Source organism: Guyanagaster necrorhizus (assembly GCF_019112545.1).
Source record: "Guyanagaster necrorhizus MCA 3950 unplaced genomic scaffold BT62scaffold_13, whole genome shotgun sequence".
NCBI classification, from domain to species: Eukaryota; Fungi; Basidiomycota; class Agaricomycetes; order Agaricales; family Physalacriaceae; genus Guyanagaster; species Guyanagaster necrorhizus.
The window spans coordinates 388,382-405,645 of NW_025064892.1; the positions used below are offsets into that span (position 1 = coordinate 388,382).

A 17,264-nucleotide genomic window follows, 5' to 3' on the forward strand; every position below is an offset into this window, starting at 1 on the left:
TTGGGCGCTGATTGATTCTCTTCCAGCCCTTGTTATCAGGCATGTCCGTCCCGAATGCCGATTTTCGACAGGAACTAAAGGTTACGGAGGTAGGTCTGAAACAAGGGCGAGAAGGTCAAGCTCTTGCATTCCAGCCGCACAGTACAAATATGCGAAGCATTGCATCCGCCAACGGCAAACACCAGAAAGGTGATAGATGCGTCCAAGGAAGACGCAGAACATTTCGAGAACTTCTTCCAGGTGGTACGAACAGATAGATCGTAAGTGTGTGGACAAGCCAAACCGTGAAGATTATTCATCACCACTCCAGAGGGTGATCCTTATAAAGACAGCGAGACTGGGAAAAGATTGAATCAAGGCTTATCTCCAAGAGCCCCGCATGCTGGCATCCCGACATTCCGAATGGTACAGCGTGGCTATATTGTTAGAGCGCAGGAGCAAGAACAGTAGCAGCATCGTTAGCTTTCATTCGGACCGAACGAAACGGATGACAGGCCCATATGTGACAGTCCAAACGCCTCTTAGGCCAACGTATTACGTGTGAGGGCCCACGAAGGAAGAGAAAGCAGGAGATAGTGGGGGAAGGAAAGAAAGAGCATTTGGGTGATACACACGCCATTTATACACACCGGGAAGTATGTATATGCGTTGAGGCATACGTCACAGCATAGTCATAAAATGCGGTGATGGGAATAAGCCGAGAGGCGACCTGGATTGTGACTCCAATTTCAGGTTATCAAGTGAAAGAGGATTCTTAGCTGAGACGGCTCGCCAACCAGAGATAAAAGACGCCGAAAGGACACACCTCAAGAGCCATAGGAGAAGAGTCGATTCCGCAGCAGCGCATTCCTTCAGGTAGAAACTAGAATCTGAGATCTATGTCAGGGCGTTATATAAGTAAAGAGGAAGGCCGTGCGGGGTACGCTTACCATCAGTATAATGGATAGACGGTCACTCTGGCACAATCTGGCATTACTTGGGTTCATTGTACGCTCTATGGCTGACAGCTGCATGCCTGCATCGAAGGAAGTACTGTAAAGTTGATTGCCAAACGACCATCCGAACGTACCACCTTCTTGGGGATATTACCCGTCATGACTTTTCGGTAGTCTCACAGGAGTTCCGAGTCCACCGCCAACCCCGTGGAGGAACAGCCCAATGTTTCCCTCCTTCCTGTTACCACTGACATCACCGAGGAACTCCCCTCTCTGGACACTCCGCCCCCACCATATGGAGCCCCCAGCAGGCCCCGTACTCCAGACGATGTACGAACTGTTCCTGCCCCTGCAAACGTCTTCGTCAACCAACCCAGACCATCTACCACCGTCCCCCCTGACTCAGTGCTGTACTCCATCACTCGTCCCGTAAGAACGAACCCAGACGATTGGAGGCAATAAGGCGACTCCCCCACTATGTCAACTTTAATCGAAAGAATCTGTAACAGAATTGGACCGGGACAAAGCAACAGGGAAAACGAAACACGTTTTGGAGACGTGCTCGGGTCCCAATTTGGAGGCCTAGGTGTTATGGTATCCTCAACACAAAAGTGAATCCGCATATCACGGAAAGTCCTCTCAGGCAATATTTGTGATCTTTCAGTTTAGATCCATACGACGCTCCGAAAAACGTTCAGTCAATCAACAAATGAGCATACTTATGGTTATATCGTTGACTTCGGTGTCTGCAAGTATAATATCAGGTCCAAAGAAGGGAGTGGTACATTCTGAACTCATCGATTCAGCGGCATTTCTATCGGGGTTGAGCAAGGAGTGCTCGATCTAATTCGCATCAGCGTGCCGTCATCTCAACCCGTAAAATGGAAAGTCATATATGAGTCCGCGAGGGCACAATCCTCATTGGAACCGGCAGAAGTTGCATGGATGCTGTCAGGGTAACTGAACAGGGCGTGTTGTTTCGGAAGGAAACGTTTGATTAGCATCTCGTTTTTAAGGTGCAGACGAGTGTGAACAAATTTTCAAATCCTCGAGCTTGATCGCAAACATGAGGCGAAAATACGAACATTGTCATCCCTTCTTCCTGAAACTCTAAATGTTCATGCATCTTTCCACTGAATGACTCTGACGATAGTGCAGCTCTGACCGATGTAGCGCCATGCTGACGGTTGGCGGCATTCTGGTGGTCGTACGGCCAGAGATGTTGCCCGTACAAAGATGTAGCCTCGTCTCTTTACCATCGCCACTCGATCTTGCCTTCTGCACGTCCCCTCACACCTTTGTAGGGCATGTACTCTTCGCTCACAGAAAATTTTCCGACCCGTAATCCAGAGAAGGTCGAACCGTTCGCGACGTTCGCAATAATGAAGGAAGTGGTGAGTACATGCGTTAAGCGAACACTAGATCGCTCATGATGAGCATCGCACGGAATGCAAGACTGGAGATCGCACCTTTTATCCGCAGTAAAGGCCGCATTCAACACATATCTTGAATTTTTAGGTGGAGAATGGATGTCCCACTTAAGCCTGCGAGCTTGAGAGTCCCACGACCAAGGTGCACCAGTCGCACGCAGACCAGAAACGTTTCCAAGGGGAAGAGAGAGAAGAAGAGACTCGAGTGGAAGATGAGGTGTCAGGGTAATCTCCGCCTTGCCTTCCTCCATGTTGACGTGGATCTTGACGCTCAAGGGGAGCGCAGGCGGTGTAACGACTTCATAGTCCATAAGCACAAAGCGGCCATCAGGCGGTACGAATGAAAGTGAGCGGTTCGCTGACCAACGAGCGAGGCGGACGCATGGGTGAAAGGATGGCTGTGTTATCAGGTTAGGATTCGTGAAGGTCAACAAACAGTCTGGGGTGCCAGATAGTAGCGCATTCACTCGGAGCACGCCCGTCGTGATGAGTTTCGTTGCATGCCCTGAGCGGCTGATAACTCCGTCTAGTGACTCGACGAGGTCAAAATAAATCTCATTTGATGAATGTCGAACTGGCGGTGCGCGACGCCATGGAATTGGAGATGAAAATGGTTTCGGTAGGGTGGTAGATGTTGGAAGCAGAGAAGAAAGCAGGGAAGGTGGGATGACAATGTCCTTCAGCGCATTGGGGGAGGTTGTGAGCGGATGACCTGCGTCGAGAGCCTCAGCCAGGAGTTCGTAGACGATGTCAAAGTTGTCGCGTATCGTCGCCGCCGACGTGTTTGGTCCAAAATAACTCGTGAGCACGTCGATGAAGGCGCGAAGAAACGCGAATCCGACAAGAGGGTCTGTCGGCGGCGACAACGCACAGACCAGCCTCAGGTCGTTCCACCGTACGTGCGCAGCCGTTCCTGTTGGTGTGATACCCACAGGATCCTCATCACTTTCATCAATTTCCAACAACGGTCCGCTCCCCACTATTGGTCTTATAGGATCCAGAATAATGAGGGCATCAAGAGGCATCCCTGTCTCGCACTCAGCTGAGAAGATGGAAAAATAAAAATTGTTCACATACTCAGAACGTGAAACTGCAGCTGGTGAATGTGGTGGTATGAAAGGAAGCCGTCAACAGCCATCACCAAGCTGATACGATAAAATCAGGAGCTGAAACTGACGGCAAAATAGACGGACATATTGGGACTTGAACCCAACACCTCCCGCATGCTAAGCAGGCATGATAAACCATCTACACCACGTACCCTACATGGTATGGTTTACCTTAGTTGCCTATGAATAGTATTTAAATGAACTAGTAGTCACAACAAAAGACACTTTCACATCCAGACGCCTAGGAAAATCGCCAGGTAAATAAATCATTGATATGCTCTATGGATGAATGGTGAACTAAATGATGCACCTATTGAAAGGCACAGGTATGTGTTGACAAGAACTAATGAGACTGACACATCATGTATCACGGCTCGCGACAGACAGCATGAAGAGCTCGTACATCAAGGAAGCCAATTACAAAACGCGTGCATTGATGTCGATGATGGACGAAGACTTCCTTCGAAAGTGCCGAAACAAAGAAGGCGATTACTATACCAATGTTGGAAAACCACGCGGGAAAATCCAAGAACCGAGTGAAATCACTGGCCAGGCGTTGTAAGAAGGATCTCCTGAAAATTAACGGGTGAAAGACCACATCCGGTGTGACAAGGAATATGGGTGGGTGAGGAGGATGCGGTACTTGGCATTGAACTTTATTGAAAAGAGGATATTAAATTTCAAAACAATCCATGTACAAGGTTCACTCCATTTTGTGTCTGTAGAAATTATTGGCGACTAGGTGGGTTAAAGGGGACCACAGAGGTTTCTGTCCGAGACTGTGCAGGAAAGCATTAGGTCGTTCGGCACTGAGTCCTGGGAACGCCGGTATTCAGAAACGAGATTTATTGTTTCGCAGGAGAATTCGGGTCCTCAATTGCATCCAACAGGTCGCGATAAGCAGGTAGTATACGCGATTGGGGTGGATATGGTGGGATTTCCGGAGTAGGAATTCCGCTGATGACTGGTTGGTCTAGAGCGGGAGAAACAAACAGTGACACACAGATGGTATGATATAATAAATCAGGCTGAAACTACGTCAAGTTTCGTCATCTTCCCACCCCAACCCAGTGCGTCACCGCCCTTTGTCCCAGCATGTCGCCCGCCTCACAACCTCGCTCGGCCTCACCACGCCAAAAACGCGCCGATTTTGATCTGGAACCGAATCCCTTCGAGCAAAGCTTTTCAAGACCGTCGGCCTCAGCGTCAAGCGGTAGGCAGGGAAAGGAGACGTCGTCGGGCGAGTCTGACCCGCCATCAGCGGAATCGAGCGAGAAATCCGGGACAAACAAGTCGAGGAGCAAGTCGCCTCCGGTGGAAGAGAAGCCGGTTTTGCCGCCTCTTGCATCCATCTCGTCGCCGTCCGACCCGGCGGCGTACCAATGGGGAGGCTTCACACCTGCCATGGCCAACTCTTTGCGGGCCGGGCCTCTTTCTCCCGCTATGCTTGCCGGTCCACAGCCGCACCATCCGCCCAATGAGTTCGATCCCAACTCCTTCCGTACTGGCCTTACTCCTCGTACTGGCCTTACTCCCAGGACCGGTCTTACTCCTCTCGTCGGCGGCCCTGTCGCCTTCCCACAGACACCCGGCACTGCGGCTTTTATGCAGCTTGTCAATGGTCAAAATCCAACCATCACGCCTAACACCCTCAACGCCATTACAGGTGCCCTCAATGGTGCGCCATATAACCCCGCACAACAGAATTCCGAAACCGGCGGAGGCGAGTACTTGAATAGCGCGTCTACCGCTGCTACCACTGCCGCCAATGGTCTTTTCCTTCTCTCGCAGGCCCACCAGGAGCTTACGAAGCGCGAAGAGGCTCAAGCCCGCGGGTCGTCCCCTCCCAACCAAAACAGACGCAGCGCCAAAAGAAAAAATGCCAATGAGGGCAAAAGGAGGAACACCCGAGGCAGGAAGATAGATGACGATGACGACGAAGACGAGGAGGAGGAAGACGAGGACTTCTATGAGCCTCAAAAGAAGCAGCATTCCTTGCAGCCACCGCTGCAGAAAAAGCCCGAGACGGAGGAGGAAAAGCGCAAGAATTTCCTGGAGCGCAATCGCCAGGGTAGGTCGACAGCTTCTAGTCCCTGCGTCGCCTCTTACCTTGACATCAGCTGCACTAAAATGCCGACAACGCAAGAAAGCCTGGCTTGCTCAACTCCAAGCCAAGGTCGAGTTTCTTTCCCAGGAGAACGAGCGACTCACGTCCGCACTGGTGGCGTCAAGGGAAGAGATATCTCGACTTAGTGCTCTTGTCGGAGGTGTAGGTGTCGGTGCCGGTGTCACTGGTGGACCTGGCTCCGGTGTGCCAGTTAGCGTCGGTGTTGGCGTCATCGGGGGCAAAGAAGGTAGAGCAAGCGGTGGTGCGTATGGTTATTAGGATACTTGTTTTTGTCGTTATTTTTGCTTTCCCTTGGTTTTCTTGTGTCACTTCCTACGTCGTATGCATACTCACACTGCTAACCGCAAATAAAACGAAACACAAAAATGAAGTGTTGATGTATTACTATCTCTTGATATTTGGATGCAGAGCTGCGGTACCTTTGGGAGCAAGTCGCGTCCTTTGGTGATGCTTTATGACGTGTGTATGACGGGTGGTGATTAGGGGTATATAAGTTGAGACCCGTTCGATTCTACGCGTCATCTATTGACACAACGGCGCTCAGATTCGGGGCACATGGTGTAGATGGTTTATCACGCCCGCTTAGCATGCGGGAGGTGTTGGGTTCAAGTCCCAATGTGTCCACTTGTGACTGTGGTTATGGTTGGAAGTTTTTGACCTAGTTGGCCCGAGAGCCCGGACTCCAGGAGTCAGGACAGGAAGTAGGAAGTTGGAACCCAGATCGACCGATAGGCCGGAGTTTTGTCCCCTGGTCTGGGGCATAGGCCCATAAGCGCCTTATTGCACAATTTGAATGACTGACATAAAATTGAAATAAAAGATACTCCTCGGACTTCCGATTCTCGCTAGATTTTTTGACACCGACCCGCAATACTGTAAAAAGATAACTCTTGCTCCTTCGAACCTCAGACCTTGTTCCCACTCCACACCATCAACATGTACCTGAAGGCACGCACAAGCGTCTGGCACAGACCCGTGCTGCTGAGAACAGACATTTGCCGACGTCCTCGCTACCTTCGCTACTTCACTGATATACTCAATAGCAATTTATCTGGTCCCCAAGGCAGGCAAGTGGATGGAGGTGTTAATGGGAGTAAGTAAATAGATAGTTTTGTCACGAACAGGTGTAGAATCCAGAAATACACCTACCATGCAATGACAAGAACGAACATAATCTCATAGTGCCCATTGCCAATTCCAATCGATTATGTTGTTGCTACAAGACAAGAATGAATGGATAGCACGAAAGTGCAATTCATAGCCTCGCATCCTTCGGCATTTTCTTCATAACCTGGCGCACTCCTAAATCTGACAAGATGTCCTCTGTACCACCAAGAACTAGTATAAAGCGAGTCAACAACAAAGCGGAAGAACAAGCAAAAGGGGCCTTACTGGCGTCGTAACCAGACGTTCTGTGATACTGCGTGTGAGAAACATGTCAGTGGGTGGGGTATCCATGACACGTAAAGGAAGCACATACATTCTCAACAAGTTTGCCCATACCCGTCGTCGTAAGAGCGCGTCCACCAAAGACCATCGTCGCATCTATAAAAAGTAAGCATACAAAGATGTATCCAGCCGTATACAGGGAACGCACCCTCGGCCGTCTCCCGACCACATTTAGAGACAAACCTAAACACGGATATATGTGTCAAACGGTGAAGAGCTTGGGGAGAATGGAACACACTGTTTGAGCAACCCAATAGGCCCGGCGAGCTTGCTGGACATATCGTTATACGACATCTATAGAAAGCAAATTCCGTCAGTATGCACGAGCTGCGTCGGAATGGAAACAAACATTGTTCATCTGATATGTGATAGTCTCAACCCAATTCTGGCACGCTTCCACCCTTGAAATCATCCTTCCAAGCTTATTCCGGATGACAGCCTGGGAGTTGAGAGGCTTTCCAAAGACTTTGCGTTGTGTAGCCCATCTGCAATTTTGTCAGGCATAGCAGACCAAAGGAACGAGAAAAAACACACTTGAGACACTCCTCCACTATCAACCTCTGGGAAGCCAAACTGGACGCAGTAATCATCCAACGCTCGTGGTTAAAGTTACTGAGAATGACAGACATCCCATTACCGACTTTGCCAAGCGTGTTTCCAACGGGTACCCGAACCTTGTCAAAAGTTACGTACGCCGTTCCAGCGGCAGAAGAGTAAGCCGTCTTGATTGGTTTCGTAGAGACTCCTTCTCCGCGCTCGATAAGGATGACGGTGAAGCCGGTCTTGGTTTTACACCCTGTCGTAAAGTAGTCGGCAAATGTACCGTTTGTTATCCACTTTTTTGTGCCGGTGATGACCCAGTAATCTCCATCCCGTACAGCAGTCGTCTGCAAACCACTAACATCGCTGCCTGCGAAGGCCTCCGTAATGGCAAGGGCAATGTACTTTTTGCCTGCAAGAACATCAGGGACAACCTTTGCTTGGATTTCGGGGGACCCATAGTTGAGAACGGGGGGAAGACCGATAACATCACCATTCAAGAGACCATCAAGGAAACCACGCGTGCCGAAACGAGCGATTTCACCATTGAGAATGAGCTCGTGGAAATAATCAAATTCTTCGGGTTTTGTCACGCCGCCCATGAGTACAAGGCCCTTGAGATGTTTTCCGGGGCCCAGACGCATCGCAACAAAGTTGTTTTCGCTGTGGAATATGAGTACAGAGCGAATGACGAGCTCTTGGGAATACTGACCATAGCTGGTCAACCACAGCCTGAGATATCCGTTTTCCGTTCTCCTCACACCGAAGTGCTTCTGGCTGAACAACGTTGTGCATAAGGGTCCGAATGGCTTTGTGGAATGCACGGTGATTATCAGTATAATATGGAGTCTTGAAACCATCTGCCAGCCATGACGGTTCGCCATAAGGAACTTGAGAAATGGCTCCAGGCACTGGGGCTTTGATGGACTCCTCCTCGCCTGCGACGGTACCAATCTGTAGACGTGCATACTGAGGCCTCAGCAGGACTTCATGGCGGTGTAGACCAAAGAATGTTTCTGTAGAGTCTTGTCCGGCGATACCCTCCGCGAACAAGACATTGGAACCGCCCGGATGTAGGTCAGCGAACCGAGAGAGATTGTATACCTTGGCGTCGATAATGATCCACTGCGAAAGTCGGGGTAAAGCTCTATTATTACTGGCGACAGAACGAACTCACGAGATCCCCTTCCTTGTTGTGCTGTATCGGAACGTTAATCCTTTATTGCCCCACTCTGCAAGAGACGGTAACACACCTGAGCGACCTCTTCGACAGTATACTCCTTCAGTGTCTTGGTTGCCATTCCGATGATGGAGGTGGTGGTAGGAAGTGAAGGGATGTTATTTAATGGATGACTGGCTGGCTATTTCTGTTCTTCCGAGTCGGTGCCATGGGGCCTAATACTGGCTAACACAAAAGGAACGTGCCGATTGGTTGCCTGATTTTTCACATGTTACAGCGGACTCGAGTACATCCAAGGGCAGACATTCAAAGGAAATGTCCATCAAACGAAAGATATATCAAAAAAACGAGAAATTTGCGTACTTAGTTTGAAATAAAATATAGAGGCGGGCAGCACGTGCCTTTGCCCCTCTATTCTCTATTCTCTTCCCATGAGCACCGGTGAGAAGCGCGGTCGGAAACCACGAGGAGGATCAGCAATGGGCAACTCTCCAAGACCCGACACTCTTTCACCGCCCTTCTCTTCGACGCCTCAGTTTCACCAAGTTCATTGGGCACTGCCACCTCAGAACAGCGAACGATCCACTACTCCCGGCGTCCTTCAAGGAGACATCAGCAGCAACCGACGGGAATCTACCTCGACAGTTACCGTACCCCAGTCATCGTCTACTACATCAACAGATCATTACCAGCGCAGTTACAGTGCGGCGTCTGTACCGGTTCTTGACACAACAGGACTTATTGCTTTGCCGGGAGAGGATGAAGATTCCACTGCCAGTGTCGTCCCAGCACCCGTAATGCCAGCGGCCGCTAGTACAAGCACTATAACGACCGTCATCCAGCCGCAACCCATTCAGCCACCAGTAGTACCAGCTGCCAAGGCTCAGATAGATGAAGATGGAGAAGGAGAAGACGAGATGCTTCCCGCCATGGCAGATGATGATTACTCGGCGCACATGTCGTTCCAAAGTCAATCCAAGGATAATCTCAAGTGCGCCTTGTCCTGTAATGATGATGCTGGCTTTCCTCTGACCCATGCCTTTAGGGTGCTGATGGACAACTTTAGTCCTGATCAGTATGATCGTTTTGAGGCGTACAGACGACATGCCCTACCCAAACAGGCCGTTCGCAAGGTAAATTGAACATTCTATCTGTGCAGCCATATTCTCATATCACACTCTCAGGTCATTCAGCAGACCGTTGGACAGCAAGTTTCACAGCCGGTTGCTCAGATTGTCGCCGGTTTCGCCAAAGTGTTTGTTGGAGAGGTGGTTGAGAAAGGTTAGCACTCAGTGTCACCCTTTCTTCCATTCACTGATACGGCGCTTGACAGCGCGCGCAGTACAAGCACGTCGAGGAGAAACAGGACCACTCTCCCCCGACCATCTTCGTGAAGCGTATAGGTTATATCAAGAGGAAACAGGGCGTGTCGGTGCCGCACCGCCTCTTAGGTCTAAGAGATTATTCGTGAGATAAACCCAAGTCATCTAAACTTCGCTGTCGTATCGAGGGTCAGTAGTCTTCGCAAGTAATGGCACCGAGGCACGAGGAAAGAGGTTTGAAAGGATATCCCAACACATACGTGTCCAGAATCCATTTTCCAAGCCGGTGTAGAGCCGACATCCACATACAATGATCAGTAGCACTACTGTAGGTTTTTCGACCAGTCCTTTCAGCGACTTGTCATTTTTATACCTTTGCACCGTCTGCACGTCTGTTGTCGTTATTCAATAGTATACTGCCTCCATTCTGCTTATGTACAGTAGACATACTGTTTACATTTTCCCACCGACAGCAGGCAGTTTACTCTCCTTGATGACCTTGCTGAATGCTTTGAATCCTTCTACCTTTGCATCTCCAATCAGCTCAAACGCAGCGCTTTCGCTCGTGCTGACCACCACGCCTTCATGTCGCAGACGATCAAGTGCGACGTTCATTTCCATTGGATGACTAGATGCCACCCCGTCGGCTAGGACGTATACTTTGAGATTATGTCCACCGGTGGGGTCAAGGAGACCAAGAGCAGTTTGCAGGATGCATATGTGAGCCTGAAAAGCATATCACGTAAGATTTGGGGCATCAGACCTGGCGACGCACCTCGATGCCCATGAGGATGACGGTCTTGATGTGGGGCCGGGAAAGGAGTACGTCTTTCACCTCGGGGGTGAGCATAGAGAACAAGGTCTTGTCGGCTGTCCCGACGTGAAGGCCCCCTATAGATTCGAGATCGATGGCGGGGTCTGTTGGGCCGAGAGCTGCATAGCGTAAGACTCCTGTAAGCCATCACGATGCGACGGCAAACCTTTCGAATTTTGTGTCGTGACAAGTACTTCACAGCCAACAATCTAAATGATATTGTCAAGATTCGTTCTTGGATGAAAAACGAACTGTCTTCGTACCTTTGCAACCTTCAGCATTTTGTTGACGGTAGGTATGACTTGGTCATACCCATGTATCGCTGGTCCTGGGATTGCAAGCATTGGATTATAGTGCTACGGTTGAACTTTCGTTGAAATACTGACGAAATTTATTCTGCACATCGCAGAGGAATATAATGGTAGACTCTGGGCGGATAGACATCGTTCTTCGCGGTTGGTGGTGGATTGGAAAAGTCCATGATGACGGAGTTCCGGTAGCGATGGCTGGGATCCGAGTCTGTCACTGGATCATCGACTATTATTACGGTCCGGCCTACCGTTATTTAAATTAATAAACTAAGGTTTGTGGCACTTATTTCTTGCGCTTTTCTCAGTTCACTCTTTCCTGGATTTTTATGTTGGCACGGCCTGCTAGTCATCGAGGGAGGAATGGAGGAAAAGGCCCCAGACTGAGATCTAGCAACGTTCCATCTCCAGTCGAACTGATCTCCCTGATTCTCGCGCAACCCTGGGCCAGCCAATCTTCTACCGGGGAGCACGTTGAAAATATTTCTGAATTGCTCTCTTGTATGCAAAAAATTGTCTGCCGTCATTAAAGAGGTGAACTCTATGCACTGGTTCATCCCCTTCTCCTGTAATGGAGGACAATTGTATGCTATCAAGTCACTATCTAAGACTTCGATTTCTAGTCCATTGCTGTCGCACCATAAAGTTTAGGATAGAATATGTGACCCTGCCGAATCTCCTTCGTCTTACACAATGCACATCCACCATTGAGGCCAGCAGAGGAATCGACAACGTGCTTCGAAGGCTATTCCAACTAACCTAGTCATGCGACTCGTATCTTTGTCGACTACATCGACGACCCCAAGTCCGCATCCCCCGACAGATCACACATTTGACTTTCGTCTACCACTATCATCTCTGGATATCCTTCTAGTTCCAACGTCGGAATTTTTATCGTTGCGGATGTGAAAGATCACCTGTCGACCGACATGTCAGTCATCTTGCTGTCATGGGAGCCACGCCCGTCATAGTGGGGTGACTGATAGCCCCTCTCAACAAATGGCACAGCCTGGCTTCATTGACTACTGATGCCGATATCGGGCAAGGTGATATTCCAGTTTCTTTGCGGGATTCATTCACGCGGAGGAGATGCGATTTCCCAATACAGGACGTGGAGCCTGACTTCGTGCGCCTTGCTATGTTTGACGAACAATTCAGCAGAGCATATGGGTACCACCGGTACGTTGGTTTGTTGATATATATCTCTGCAGCCCCTTGGACTAACTACTCAGCTCATTGATAGAACGACGTGGCCATTGTTACATTTCAACGTTTGAACAAGTCATTCCACTGTGCTCTGTAGGATACATCAACCCATTAACCAGGAAGTTTGTTGTCTTGTTCAATGCCATCGATCCGGCGGCTTCCACCGGAATCGGGAATTCGCAACATTCCCTTCATTCCTTGAAGTCGGCGTAACAAAATTGGCCATAAACCCAGAGTATTCCTCCTCCCCATGGTGGGAATATGAACACAAATTCTCTGACATAACGCCCACCCTGGGTGCTTGGGCGGAGGGGACGAATTCATGTACCTTCATCTTCAGAAGCTTCTCTGCTGATGATGGAACCAGAGTGTATAGTCTTCCTGTGTGAGACGACGGCTTCTCGGTACTTTATATCACACTGGGCGAGCAGTTTCCTGAAATCTTGTACCTCGAAATTTAGTTACTAGAGCATAAAGAGACAATCAGAGATGTGTTCGGAAACGACCATCCCTATGTCCGAAAGCACTTGGACCTTAGTGAGGGAATCTTCGTGCTACGAACTCGAGTTTGGCTAGTTGGCATGCTACTCTCTACCAGTGATGACCACACCAGACTCTTCTCAGTATGCTTGGTTTGCCAATCTTGGGCATAAATCAACGGAGCCTCACACTTACGCAGGATATGTAAAATGCACAATCCACTCCTTTGACTACATCACCACTGATAAAACCACATTACAGCATCATTTTCGAGCCAGCCCTCAAGTGTCGAGCATTCCTGGAAGTCCGAGTTCAAAGTCCCGCAGTATTACTCTTCTCCTGCCCACGTTTCATACTCATGGAGCCATATATGCACTGTCGGTTATTCACCGATGACTGTAGAGATTCGTTGCCACTTGACACCGAAGAAAATCGACAGATATTTCCGGATTATACACTAGCTATGTAGCACTTAATTTAGTGCAAAGACAGACATTCGGGCGTAATAGTAGCTTCGTTCATTGTCTTCACTTGATGGTGAAGCGCTCTTCAGTTTCTCGCACCTGAGTGTATCAGTCCGTAACGCGGTATGAGGTTTCCACGGATCCGCTCTCTGCCAAATCCCTTGAAGAATCATCGTGTACAAATCGTGGAACTGCGCCCATACATTTTCTTTTCGTCGCATTTTCGTTGCTCGAAAGCACGATTTCTGCGCTCCCATTTTCTGTGGTGGCCTTTAAAATCTGCTCCATTTCATCCGCTATTGCACACATGTTAGTCTGAATGCACTGCCAGTGTCCGCTACAATCTTTGGTACCAGAAAAATAGATGGCGTCCACCGTGACTTCTACTAATGGGCGATGCAAGAAATTACAAAGACTTCCTTCTGAATGCCCAAACGTCGAACAGCAGGATCTACAATGGTTGACTTCTGTATAGATGATCATTGCATCGATGGAACGGAAGGCACTGCCGTACCGCCCATGAGACAAAAAGGGCCTAACGTCGGATAGCTTACTCACACAGCATTCATGCATCTAGTATCGAAGCAGGAAAAGCAGCAAAGCGTGCATTAATTGGCACAAGACGAGCCAAATGCCTGAACGACATCGATGTGATGCGTTTCATGGCTGGAGATAGACCAGAAGTACCTATGGCTTTTGATGCTGACGCCATCACTTCCGCTTCTTCTTGCCCTCTCCAGGGGCTGACCGAATGGCCTCCATGACCCGAGCATCTAGCACCCCTGTGTGCTTTTCATGCTTCGGTACGGCCTCTCCCTCAACAGGCCTCTCCAAAGCCCCCTTCTTCCGCGCCTTCTTGAACACCATCTCGATCTCATCTACCTCTTTGTCCTGCTCGTGCTTGCGTTTTCGTTTCGGCCTCTCGGCCTCCTTCTCTTCCTTAACCTCAGGTTGAATCACCTCCTTCGTCTTCGCCTTACCAATCATATCTCGCCATTCTTCTGGCCTTCTCTTCAACGTATACAGATTCAGCGCTTTAACGAAAAACTTGCCGTAGTACGATGCAGCAAGACTCTTCTCATGTTCCATTACGCTCCGCGCAATCTTTTCCTGTGGGTAACAAGATGAGACGCATTGAGACTAATTGGAATAGGCGGAAATACCTTCATGTATGTATCGGCCCATGACCAACACCTCTCTCCTACTCGGCTGCCGATTCTGTTGTCCACCAGTTCATGGAAATGTCCCAAGAATATCAGGACAAACTGCCGCTTCGCTTTGTGAGGAACTGTGGGAGAGTCAAGGAACGCGTCAAGGACTCGCGAGGAGACAGGATGCTGAGCAAGTGTTATAACGAATGCTACTGGAAGAGATAGGATGCTGGTATTTTTGATTTCAGCATAGGCCAAAAAGCAGACAAGACTGCTAACCTCTCTATGATGGTGGCGTTGTGTGGGTCCTTGAGACGCAACACGGACTGCAATAACAATGCCCCTTGGACGTTTGGCTCTGGAGGTGTGTTTGCTGACTTGTAATCCTATTTGACAGCATTTGTTAGTGATATTCAGTTGGTAGAAACAGACAAACCTCAAAAGTCTTCAGACTTATCACAGACTTGATCAAGCTTTCAGGATCCCGCTGGTCCTCGAATCCAAATGCATTCTGCAGTGCTTGCCAGATATCTTCTCCGCCTTCACCGACTTCCGCCGTCCGCTCTACAATGGCTTTCACGACACCTAGTCTGCCCATCTCCACAGCTCTTCCCCACCACTTCGTCCCCAAAACACCAAGCTGCTCCGTATTTGCCCTACTAACGGCTCGAGCAAGTACGTAATTGGAGACCGCATGTGTCGCGAGCCGTTCGATGCCATTGTTCGGGCACAGATATGTATTCCAGAGAATGTCAAACACTGGCTGTGGAGCTTGTGTGACGACGGTTTCGAGTAAATGGGATGAAGTTGCGTCACGAAGTAGAGTGTGAATGTAGTCTGACTCGGTGGTAAGCAGTGGGGTTGAAGAATCCGCTATCATGACGACGATAAAAGTATGTCCCAGATGCATTTGTAGGCACTCACATGTCTGACCGACCATACCGACCAATACGCGGTCCATCAGGCTGCTACGTTCGTTTGACAGGCCATGCTTGGCTTCAACTTCGATGAGAACCTACGGATGAAGATCAACATGTACCGAGAAATATGAAGTAATGACTTACATCAAGACCGGGACATGCAACTTTACTCCCTGCGCATGCGCGCACCTCATTATCGCTCATTCCATCTCTGAAAGCTCGAACGATTTTTTTCGCTGCCTTTTTGAAGCTCGATGGTCTAGCCATGTCTTCCTTCGACTTTTCTGATGAAAACAGGCTGCGCATCTCGCCCTGCTTGCCTTTCCAGCTTTTGCTGCGTTTGGATGTCTGAGAGTGGATGTTTGATGCAGGGGAAAGCAGAAGGGCGAGGGCGCGGACAATATGTGAGCCAAAAGAGTCGTGAAGAAGCTGCGGCAGAACCGGAAGAAGTTCCTGTATGCTATAAGATGAGTAAGACAGTAGTTTCGAGATACAAAAAAACGTACGTCGCAGGTGTCCAGTACAAGTTCGGTTATTTTGGGAAGATGTCCTGTTTTTGAGCTAGTTTGTGGTATTTCGGGTAGGATGCCTTTGGTCTGCGCAATCATTCAGACATTATTCTCGACAGAGACGAGTTGTGACTGGCCTCTCTTGAAACTGTTTCTTCAGCCACTTCGAGAAGTGTCTGACAGACATGCGATGCGAACCGATGGCGAGCAAGTATTTCATACCTTTATCAAGGTCCGTTCAGCGAATCAAGGAGAAATGAAATATTACTCACGAGCCAGCTAAGCTATCGGTGAACACTCTTCTGGAAAAGTCGTCCATCGAATGTAACATTCGCTCTAATATCACAGAGCAGTCTGGGTCGGTTGCAAGCTGTTTTTCCTTCCCAGTCATCTCGGTAAGGGCAGCAAGAAAGAAAGTGTGTTTTTCTGACACGCAAATTAGTCTCTTCTTCTCCTGTCCTGTACACTTGGACTCACCATCTTCATCTACCTCTACCTGCCCATCCTGCCACTGTCGTATTTGCACGTCTACTGTGCGGAAATATGCCTTGACGTCGGCGTCAAGATAGCCAAAGGGTGCCTCCGAGTCGACCTGGTCCTGTTGGGGATTTGCAACAATCCATGAAGGTCCGGCCTCAGGTTCTGGTTCGAATTTGCGTTCAGTGTGCTCTTGCTCGCCAAATTCTGCGTCCTGGGCAGGTTTTTTATGTTTCTTGCCTCTTTTCCTATTTTCCCGAGGCATAGTACTTCAAAAGGTAACTCAAATGAAAGTGTGTGGCTGTGCTATGTAGTTTTCCTTTGTGACTGTACGGTTGACAAACAGTAGGCCGTGATGGAATGACCGTGTATATTCATGAACGCAGCCAATATTTCTTTTGTATTCTGAGCTTAAAAGCAGGTGGCCGTGTAAATATTCCTATCATCTCCTCGACTACTACTGCATCCACTGGGAAATGTAGGTAAGTTATTAGTCATTTTAATCAGCAAAAATCTACAGATATGGCGTGTCTTTTCTTCCCATCTGACATCCCCTTTCGTTTCATTCCTTCAAGATGTCAATTACCATCACCTAAACTGGATCTTCTGTAGGGAGTTTTGAAGCTTTCCACGAGCCGTGGCGAGGTCTTAGAGATCTTCTATTGCAGTACATGCAAGCTTGTTATCGACGTCCGAACGCGTCTGTTCATTCTGCCTCTATGTATTCGTCGTCTGGAACAGGCAAGTTGCGCATCGCAGATATAACTGCCGAGCAACTCTTCTGTTTTCGTATGAACATAAGAGAAAAACTTTATGAGGATCCCTGCGATTATCGCCGTTCT

General features: G+C 49.0%; 8 protein-coding genes and 2 non-coding genes across 10 annotated transcripts; 5 read left to right on the forward strand and 5 right to left on the reverse strand.

The window, feature by feature from the left end:
* Positions 1 to 41: 41 nt before the first annotated feature.
* BT62DRAFT_1006175 (uncharacterized protein) lies at positions 42 to 1,895 on the forward strand (the record flags this gene model as incomplete). Its single annotated transcript, XM_043177223.1, has 8 exons — positions 42 to 89; positions 143 to 189; positions 241 to 260; positions 311 to 405; positions 1,110 to 1,364; positions 1,445 to 1,546; positions 1,605 to 1,687; positions 1,742 to 1,895. The coding sequence occupies 8 exons, from the start codon at positions 42 to 44 to the stop codon at positions 1,893 to 1,895; spliced, it is 804 nt and encodes a 267-aa protein (XP_043039499.1).
* A 292-nt stretch (positions 1,896 to 2,187) lies between these two features.
* Positions 2,188 to 3,390, reverse strand: BT62DRAFT_895403 (clathrin adaptor, mu subunit; the record flags this gene model as incomplete). Its single annotated transcript, XM_043183221.1, has 2 exons — positions 2,188 to 2,353; positions 2,405 to 3,390. The coding sequence occupies 2 exons, from the start codon at positions 3,388 to 3,390 to the stop codon at positions 2,188 to 2,190; spliced, it is 1,152 nt and encodes a 383-aa protein (XP_043039500.1).
* A 163-nt stretch (positions 3,391 to 3,553) lies between these two features.
* BT62DRAFT_t80 lies at positions 3,554 to 3,628 on the reverse strand. The gene has a single exon. It is a non-coding gene; the product is annotated as a tRNA-Ala (tRNA).
* A 147-nt stretch (positions 3,629 to 3,775) lies between these two features.
* BT62DRAFT_1076404 (uncharacterized protein) lies at positions 3,776 to 6,063 on the forward strand (the record flags this gene model as incomplete). The annotated part of the gene is made up of 5 exons (XM_043179216.1): positions 3,776 to 3,800; positions 3,858 to 4,032; positions 4,452 to 4,482; positions 4,519 to 5,545; positions 5,595 to 6,063. The coding sequence occupies 5 exons, from the start codon at positions 3,776 to 3,778 to the stop codon at positions 5,858 to 5,860; spliced, it is 1,524 nt and encodes a 507-aa protein (XP_043039501.1). The 3' UTR covers positions 5,861 to 6,063.
* An 88-nt stretch (positions 6,064 to 6,151) lies between these two features.
* BT62DRAFT_t79 lies at positions 6,152 to 6,226 on the forward strand. Its single transcript has one exon. It is a non-coding gene; the product is annotated as a tRNA-Ala (tRNA).
* A 631-nt stretch (positions 6,227 to 6,857) lies between these two features.
* Positions 6,858 to 8,892, reverse strand: BT62DRAFT_920066 (acyl-CoA dehydrogenase NM domain-like protein; the record flags this gene model as incomplete). The annotated part of the gene is made up of 10 exons (XM_043184192.1): positions 6,858 to 6,940; positions 6,995 to 7,022; positions 7,083 to 7,147; positions 7,200 to 7,234; positions 7,290 to 7,345; positions 7,401 to 7,536; positions 7,586 to 8,254; positions 8,304 to 8,716; positions 8,769 to 8,789; positions 8,845 to 8,892. The coding sequence occupies 10 exons, from the start codon at positions 8,890 to 8,892 to the stop codon at positions 6,858 to 6,860; spliced, it is 1,554 nt and encodes a 517-aa protein (XP_043039502.1).
* A 796-nt stretch (positions 8,893 to 9,688) lies between these two features.
* On the forward strand, positions 9,689 to 10,247 carry BT62DRAFT_895330 (TAFII28-domain-containing protein; the record flags this gene model as incomplete). Its single annotated transcript, XM_043183213.1, has 4 exons — positions 9,689 to 9,762; positions 9,817 to 9,904; positions 9,956 to 10,052; positions 10,105 to 10,247. The coding sequence occupies 4 exons, from the start codon at positions 9,689 to 9,691 to the stop codon at positions 10,245 to 10,247; spliced, it is 402 nt and encodes a 133-aa protein (XP_043039503.1).
* A 299-nt stretch (positions 10,248 to 10,546) lies between these two features.
* BT62DRAFT_968861 (Isochorismatase hydrolase) lies at positions 10,547 to 11,405 on the reverse strand (the record flags this gene model as incomplete). The annotated part of the gene is made up of 5 exons (XM_043188917.1): positions 11,294 to 11,405; positions 11,171 to 11,235; positions 11,074 to 11,116; positions 10,869 to 11,026; positions 10,547 to 10,819 (listed from the first exon to the last, which is right to left on the reverse strand). Exons 1-5 carry the CDS (start codon positions 11,349 to 11,351, stop codon positions 10,547 to 10,549), a joined length of 597 nt encoding a protein of 198 aa, XP_043039504.1. The 5' UTR covers positions 11,352 to 11,405.
* A 575-nt stretch (positions 11,406 to 11,980) lies between these two features.
* Positions 11,981 to 12,867, forward strand: BT62DRAFT_1076408 (uncharacterized protein; the record flags this gene model as incomplete). The annotated part of the gene is made up of 3 exons (XM_043179217.1): positions 11,981 to 12,120; positions 12,224 to 12,402; positions 12,459 to 12,867. The coding sequence occupies 3 exons, from the start codon at positions 11,981 to 11,983 to the stop codon at positions 12,632 to 12,634; spliced, it is 495 nt and encodes a 164-aa protein (XP_043039505.1). The 3' UTR covers positions 12,635 to 12,867.
* Positions 12,868 to 13,666: 799 nt separating this feature from the next.
* Positions 13,667 to 16,705, reverse strand: BT62DRAFT_968863 (ARM repeat-containing protein). The gene is made up of 10 exons (XM_043188918.1): positions 16,423 to 16,705; positions 16,218 to 16,371; positions 16,083 to 16,167; positions 15,943 to 16,032; positions 15,581 to 15,889; positions 15,441 to 15,531; positions 14,953 to 15,389; positions 14,796 to 14,902; positions 14,529 to 14,745; positions 13,667 to 14,475 (listed from the first exon to the last, which is right to left on the reverse strand). The coding sequence occupies exons 1-10, from the start codon at positions 16,685 to 16,687 to the stop codon at positions 14,077 to 14,079; spliced, it is 2,154 nt and encodes a 717-aa protein (XP_043039506.1). The 5' UTR covers positions 16,688 to 16,705; the 3' UTR covers positions 13,667 to 14,076.
* Positions 16,706 to 17,264: the final 559 nt, after the last annotated feature.